We start from the raw sequence: 8,223 nt of genomic DNA, 5'->3' as shown, positions 1-8,223 counted from the left end.
GGTCTGCTGGCAGCCCAACACAGTACAGATTTTGTTAAAGAGCTTACTGAAATAACAGACAGTAAAGGCAGATCATAGGGAGAGACTCTTCCTTTTTTCCCCTTCTTAAGCCAAAATCTGATTTTGATTCAAGTCACAGGAACATGCCTTCCTTACTTGAAGAATGTATTAAAGAATGAAGCAGCAACATTTTTATTATGAAAACCAAATGAGGAAGCTGAACTTTAAGTGTTGAATGATAAAAATTATTTTGCTTCTGCAAATTACTTCCCTGGAGTTCATTATTGCTTTTCTGCACAGAACACCCTCAAGCCAAAGCTGTTGTGTAAGTAAATGAAGCACCTGTTGTTTTCTGTATAGTAGAAGATGCTGATATGGATCTATCTGCCAAATTTTACAATGTTTGGTGAGGAAAATTTGTGTTTTCTATGTCTGTTATACAAGTATCATATAGGAAGAAAAACATTGTTTTATTTCTAATCATATTTCATTATATGAAATAATGGTTTGGTATCGGACATTTCTTTGGCATTCAGATGGGCTTATCCCAGGAAATTTCCCATCCAGTGAATGTGCAGACTTCATTTCCAAGTCAGTAACCACATTTAGTTAACTGGTAAAAGTATTTTTAAAAGCAATAGGTTAAAGTATATGTTCTTTTTTGTGGAAGGACAAGGTACATACATACACTTCACTGGTAAGGTCTGGGTGGCGTGAGCAGTTCATCATGTGCTAAATACTTCACTGTCAGCAACTTAAGTTTCTTAGGCAGTCTGGAAACATAGGAGATGCTCCCGATTATTCAGAGACTGAATTTTGGAGAAAATGTTGACCGTATGCATCTGTGTCTTACTTTTTTTGGTGAACATACAAATCCTGAATAACATTTTTATAAATTGGTAGTGCTCACCAGTTACTTTTATTACCAAGGTATACCCAGCAAGCGAACATATGACCAATGATACATGAAGCATTCTGGTTAACGGAGCGCCAGTAAATGTCATTATGAAGTTAAAGCAAATTAACTACTGCAATTACAGTTCGTGCTTTAGTATATAAAATTAAGTTATAAAATTGTAATGAGTGTGCCTACTTTATTACCAGCAGGTAATCATTTGTTTGGTTCACTGCACGAACATCCCGTGTGGCGCGAGGAGGGAGATGGTTGCGTTGCAGCCGGTCAGGTGCGTGTCCCTGGGGCCGGGGACCCCACGGGCTGGGGGCAGCCGCATTCCCGTGGGCAGAAGGGTGCAGTGCTGCTTCCAGCTGCTGCCCCAGCCCAGGTGCCTGGGGTGACCGGTGCCGGAGCTGTTGGAGGGGCACAGCGTAGGTGACACCGACTGCGCGACACAGGCACGCTCGGGGCTTTGGTCAGGCTGTTACCATCCATTTCAAATATGGCGCAAATAACACCCAATTGCCTTTATTTTGAAGAGTTTGTCTCCGTCTGTGCTGTCTTCCCTACATCCCTGCTTTTGCCTCGCCACTCTTCCTGGTCCCACAGGAACCTGAGATTTGATACAGCATTGCTTGATGACCAGCCTGGGGTGCAAATTAATTATCAACTGTAAGGTAAGGGTCAAAGTCTTTCTGAGACAACACAGGCGGAATTGCTTGAGTGCTGATTTTCCATCAGTGACCTTCTCAGAGTCGCTTCCACAGGACCTACACGTCGGCACATCACAGCCGGGGGGGACGGGACTGTAGAAGGTGTCAGTACAACACATAGGTGGGAGAGTGCCAGCTGGGGAGGGGGACACAGAGTTGGGTGTTCACAGCCAAGTGCAACCAGGGAAATTAATCGTGATGCAGCCATAACCTGTGCTTAATCTCTCAGTAACATCTCTCTGAATGTCAGCTGTGTGTGCAAGGCTGTGCCACCTACACATGTGTACACGCAGCTGTGCTCATTCGGTGCCTCAGTATTCTGTAAACTGGAATTAAGCTGCTTAACAATGAAGTCCCTAAGTTATGTTAGACTCTTCTACCTTCTGCTTTAAATGCAAGTCTAGGTAAGGAAATGACGATGCAACTCGCATTTCTATGAACTTTTCTCACTTTTCTCCAATAAAGTGGTGGGAGCTAGGGGTGAGAGAAATAATGGGAAAACAGGAACACAGCATAGGAAAAGCAGCCACAGAGCCAGAACTTGCCCTGCGATATACACAGCTGTGGGTGTCCGTCACATGTACAATTGGTTTATGTTACTAATGAGGTTGAATTCTAGGGCAGATAATTTGGGGTTAGACACCAAAGGTACCTGTTTGTATTCTTCCTGGTGAGCTAAGAGAGTGGCTGGCAGTGGCCAGAAGCAAAAGCTGATGGGTCTTTCCTTACGGAGCACGGACGGACCAAACCCAGTCAGGGGCGAGCAGGAGCACAGCCCTGGGATCCACAGGCCGTCCTCTCTCCGTGTCTTTATAGGGCCGAACTAAAAGTGTTCCAAACCGATGACTTCAATGTACGAATATTTTTGGCCTTCTACTTTAAATCCTTCTTTGATGCTTGTTCTCCACAGTGCTGTTCAAAACTGTTTATTGAGTCACTTTATAATTTACCTGGTTTGTTCTGACATCATTAATTGCATTGTGCCCCTCAAGCGGTTGGGTTGGGGTTTTCCTTCCTTTCGTCATCAGCTGATTCAAGTTGCCTTTGCGCCTATACCTGCCGGGCTTTTGACTTTGGCATGTCAATATATGACCACCTCATCTCATATTTATTCTCTCCACTTGTTTATGTATAATTTTAAAAGTAAGGCTAAATATTGTTTATACTAACTGCCTCTATCCTTTAAAATAAAACTGTTGCCGAGAAGTGTTCAAAAAGGAAAATGTTTTCTTCTCTTTACATTCTGTCCCCCAAAGATTGATACAATTGTTCCAAGTTAAAAATCAATCAAATGCAGAATTAACGTATAAAAGCTTGCCACTTTTATTTGCATATGAAACAGAAATGAAAGAGGTTCACAATAAATTATCAGTGTGCTCCCACGGAACATTCTTGTGTATTTATATAATGCGGGTTAAAAAAAATATTCCATTAACATAAGACTTTTTTGCAAAAGGGTAATAAGCTGGGTTCAAAGAAACCTGATTATGCACTGTTCTCCAGTGAACTTAGTCAGGTTACTCTGCTAGTAAAGCAATTTAGCCAAAACTAACAGAACATAATCAACTGGAAAAACACAGATAAAACATTAACTTTTCTGAATGGTTCCACGTACACCAACTAGCCGGATGCCGTTTTTTACATACAGTTTGAATAGCGTGTGGAACAGTACTCCAGCGAAAGATCTACAAGTGACCTTTCATCATCACCTAGCACCAACCCACTAACATACTAAGTTTCTGGCATGCAAGATAATAGCATTATTTGTTGTGTCAACTGGTCATGTACATTTTTTTTCTCCTTTAATATAAGAGCCTGTAAACATCTTCCATGACAGGTTAGGCACCTGGACAAAAGGCCAAACGCAGATGCACATAAAATATTTCCCTTTTTTTAAGCAGTTCACCGAGAGGCTTTTTTTCCATTCGCCCTTTTGCGTACTGGAGTCTTGACGCTCCTTTTGGCTATCTTCCTTGTGAAGCGACTAATTCCTGGGGATCTCAGTTCTACGGCTTCCATCTCTTCGCGAACGGGAGTAAACTCTGGTTGAGCAAGATGAGGTGATGGATAGGAGGACTGGGAGTATGGGGATGGTAAGGGGTAGGGCCCGTGAACTACGTACGGCTGTTGCTCACCATCATAAAGGTCCTCAGGGTCATAGATTTGGTAGGAGTTATGTGGCAACTGCACTACTGGGATGTCTTGATCAGTTGGCTCACCGTATCCACCTTAACCCACCACCACCAAGAGTATTCATACGGTTAACACAGGAGAAGGGGAGTAGAAAATTAAAGCACTCATTAGGAAATTGACATTTCATATATAGATATATTTATATATAATGTGTGTGAGTATATATATATATATAAAATCTTTAAATACACATCTTTTATTCACATAAAGGAACAGTGAAAACATGTAACAAAATTAATAAGCTGGAGCAATTGGAAACCCACCAACAGACAGCCAAGTTAGTTGGAAACCACCACCACAATTTGTCAAATGTCCAGTTGTAATACTGTACTTATTATACACTGCACAGTCTGCCTGCTTTAGCTTATTCCAATTATGGTCTAGAATACATGATTAACAGGCAAAAATGGGTCAGGCAATAATTTTTAGCAGTGCAAGGAAGCTAAGTGCATATACAGCAGCTAGTGAGTTCATTAGTGGTAGTCAATATCGTTGATGGAAAGCACAGAGCAGTTCAGCATCCATCTCTGACCTTCAACCAAATGAGACCTGAACCAGAATGAGCCTTTCACCTTCGGGATTGGTAGCCATTGTAAGGGATTGGGCCTTAAAACAGGAAATGAACAACGGGGAGGGGAAGGGAGGAGAAAAGGATAGGAAGAGACGACAACAAAAACATTCAGGTAAGTAAAACATACAAATCAGCCCACAGGCAGATTAAACCGTAAACATTAAACAAATATGCCTTATGTGTAACATTTGTAGTAGCTACTGCTTTACTAATAAATTTCAATTTTAGGTTGGGCGACGTATTTGTTGATGATTGTGTTAACCTCCTCCCACGGCCTCTCCGTGCTATAACGAGACGGGAAAGTAGGATGCAGAGGAGATGTAGAAAGAATCATTTTCTCCGGATTGCTTCACTGGTTAATGACGGACACGTGCATCCCTGTGTCAGGTTACACTACTAGGGGTTTAGTAAGGGTCATGCTCTCATGCCATTCAGAGGCACACAGAAGGGGAAGTTGAGCAACACGTTTGAAAAACTACAAATAAAAACTCTGCTGTCACGAACATTAGGAGGTGGGGGTTCAACACACAGACTGTTGAGATGGAGCAGGCTCATACAACTACACAAACACGTACAGGACGAAAACCCACTACACGGGATCCGTTTTACAGGCTGGGATCAGATGGTGGACTTCCTTTGGTCACTATGCTGGGGTCACCTTCTCTTCGTGCTGCGGTCCCACAAAATACAGCGGCACTGGCCACGCATATTTTTGGGGAGCTGCCACCTTTTAGTGCAAGGTTCACCAGTAGCCTCCATCTTACTTTGGCTGTTAGAAAATGCCACCCCTACCTCTGCAAACAGCAGCGACCCTGACTCCCAAGTACTCACCTCCCATGCCGTAACCAGCGCAGGAGGACGGATCGCAGTACCCCGGCGGGCCAGAAGGACCCTGTGAGCCCGGGGGTCCTGTGTGACCGGCGGGACCCCGTGGGCCTGGAGATCCTGGTGGTCCCGGGCTGCCAGTTCGACTTTCTCCTGGAGGTCCTGCGTAGAAAAGGGAGATGAAACATCTGAGTAGCATCTTTCATAAAAGCAGGGAGTTGAGGCCACCTTTCCAGGCCTGGAAAACACAGCACTGAGTGTGCTACAAACACTTCCAGGAGACTGCCTGAGCGGAGGAGCTAGGCATCCTGGCTCTGACTCCCCCGGGCAAGCTGAGGGAAAGGCTGCAGCCTTCCTCTGGCAAGGAAGTCAAAGCAGCGGCCGGAGAGGAGACTCACTCCTGATGAGCCGCCTCTCTGGCCACTGCTTTGTCTTCCTTGCCAGAGACAGCTTTTAGCCAGAAATTCATACTAGAGCAAATGTTTCACCAAGTGTCAGATGTTCAGAAAGGCAGTTTCACTGGGGGAGGACAGCCCTGGATGCCTGTGCAGCTCTTGATTCCCCCACTCCCTTTCAATACAGCTTCTGGGTAATGCCATGCCTTGATATCGGTGTTCTAATGGCCAGAATATGCTAATGAAGTCAATGCAATTTTACACCTGTTTCAACAGAACTTGGATATCACCCTCTCTGCTTTTTCAGGAGCTAAATATAAATCCCTGTGATTAATGTGCTTAATTAATATACATTTCTCTGTCAAGTCACAGTTAAGTATGACCTTGAGTCAATGAGAAAACATATGCAATCAATCCAGATTAATTTTTTCCCCTTCCAGACCCTATCTCTGAAAAAAATAGTTAAAACATTTAAAAAGAAGGTTTTGGGGAAGCAGTTTATCACAGGGAAAAGGAAAATACTTGTGTAATGACGACACCATCACGTGGCACATCACAACATCCTATGACATAGTAAAAACATTATGACAGTTAAGGTACCTGAACTACTTATTCTTCAGCTGCTTAAACCTTAGAAGCGGAGGACAGAGCCACGCAGGCCTTGGCTGCTTTGCACATGGGTAAGAGTGGTCTAATCCAGATATCTCAAACGCAATAACTTTACCTGTAGATCCTGGTGGGCCTCGGGGTCCTTGTGTGCCAACACCTGGATTGCCTTTTTCTCCTTTCTCGCCTGGTAAGCCTAAGGAAATAGTCCTCATCAAAGTCACATTTTGAACAAAACTGTGTGCAGTGTTTATTATTTAACCAGGATTATAGTTCCATATGTTATTTTTCATCTAAAAACAGATGGCAAAGAAGGGAGGAGGTAAAAATAAAGAATTATTTGGTACTTTTTCCCTCCCTTCCCTGACAGCCTCTCGAGGGAAACATGGCATTCCTAGGGTCTTAAACATTCCTGCTGCCATGGTGGTTTCACTGAGGTGGTATGCAGAGGCATCAGCCAGTTTCCAGGCTGCACTTCCTGCTGGAAAGCTGCCTCTGGACTATACCAAGGTACAACTACTGTAAGTCAGAAGAATCCTCAGAGCCTTACAAAGTTGTCTATAAATTACTGTGTGGCCCAGAAAAGTCAAATTTTAATGCTACAGCCAATATTCCTTCAAACATTCACCCACCAAACAGTGGTTCAGCATAAGATGATTGTAAGCATAAATGGAGAGAGCGATAGTGGGTTACTGCAGAGTCTTGCGAAAATGCAAGAACGGAGTTTCAGCACAGTCAAAATCTGTACCCCCAAATGAAGCCCAATCTAAGAGTTTCCCAGTTACAGAACTCTGATGTTCCAACACGCACAGCCATTGCATTCTCTTCCTGCACTTCCTCATGGCCCTAAATTTCTATCATTGGGTCTGATCCATGAAGATCAGAGATCTAGTAATCCAGAGAAGGCACTACCTTCTTTCAGCTTTCCATCTCCTTCTGCACTACCACTATGGCATCCTATAAAAACACTTTCTATACACAGCGATCACAATAAGTGGTGTTGAACTAAGTAGGTGTCAAAACTACGAATTCCAGACCCTGAGTTTCCACCGGCGACTTGGAAACTCTCGTAAAGTCTGTGTTTGATTTGGATGATTCAGAGACACCAAATCCAGGCTGGTTTGTGGGACCTTCCCCCCATTTTCCAGACCTCCCAGTGCTGGTAATTGCTCTCGCTGCTTCACAGCTTCCATACTTTCAGAGTCAAAGCCAACATAGAGCACCTTCATAAAAACAAAGTAGAAAGAAAACAGCTGCTGCCCCTTGATAGGACAGTATCTACAATTTCAATTGACTGGCCTCCTTCCTTCCCTTCTGCTCAGGTAACCATTAGCTTTTAGGGAAAAACATCTGGAGGACACCTCACTTTTGCAGGAAGCAATAGAAGGTTTTTTTTTTCCTTTCTAAGCTAATTTCTGATAGAAGCAAGTAAGCAAGAACAAACTCTATGTGTGGAAAAATTTGTAATTAAAACCCATCACTGACAAAGAACTGCTCAGATCAAGTTTACAAAATAAGAGTCTGCTGAATTACAGGGGATTCCGTATCTGCTGAGGAGTTGTAGATCTTCTACAGAACAGGAGGCTTCCAGGGCAATATATCATGTAGCCCAATCATGTGGAAAACCCAGGCCACACCACTGCAATCAGTAACTTCATACTGAGCACATCGTTTTTAACCAAAGCATGACGAGCTCTTTGTCTTACTTCTACAAGGCTTTTTGCCGCTGTTCTGGCATAGGTTAAGTATTTCCAGTTTCCATTTTGTACCTTTTATTTCCTTTGGTTACACAATTTAGTCATTGAGTTAAAAAAACATGTCTTTTGGGGACCATTTATTTTATCATAGAGAAATTATACAACCACAACCACTTCTCGCAGCATTTTCCTTTAGGGGGTCTCCAAAGCTTTCCAAGTGTCTCTAGTAACACTATATTTTACAGGGGAGACTTGGCCACCAAGAGAAGAAATACCATGGCCAAACTAAATCAGCAAGAAGTGGCAAAAGAGAGCAGGTGTGATTATC

The 8,223-nt window shown here is 43.2% G+C and overlaps 1 protein-coding gene across 4 annotated transcripts in view; it reads right to left on the bottom strand.

Moving 5' to 3' along the window:
- Window positions 1–2,812: 2,812 nt before the first annotated feature.
- COL14A1 (collagen type XIV alpha 1 chain) overlaps window positions 2,813–8,223 on the bottom strand; it is a 126,433-nt gene continuing 121,022 nt past the window's right edge. The window contains exons 46-49 of one of the 4 annotated variants that reach the window (XM_049824494.1): window positions 6,317–6,394; window positions 5,204–5,359; window positions 3,744–3,836; window positions 2,813–3,650 (exon numbers count right to left, since the gene is read on the bottom strand). In XM_049824494.1, the coding sequence (XP_049680451.1) occupies window positions 3,511–3,650; window positions 3,744–3,836; window positions 5,204–5,359; window positions 6,317–6,394 (467 nt within the window). In that variant the 3' untranslated portion in view covers window positions 2,813–3,510. Of the gene's footprint in view, window positions 4,408–5,203; window positions 5,360–6,316; window positions 6,395–8,223 lie in introns of all 4 variants that reach the window. The other 3 variants (XM_049824504.1, XM_049824484.1, XM_049824513.1) reach the window with 3 other exon arrangements.

The sequence above is a fragment of the Accipiter gentilis genome, chromosome 2, assembly GCF_929443795.1.
Source record: "Accipiter gentilis chromosome 2, bAccGen1.1, whole genome shotgun sequence".
Classification (NCBI taxonomy): Eukaryota; Metazoa; Chordata; class Aves; order Accipitriformes; family Accipitridae; genus Astur; species Astur gentilis.
The sequence above is the reverse complement of the archived record's forward strand: the minus strand, read 5'-3'. Positions and strand labels throughout refer to the sequence as shown.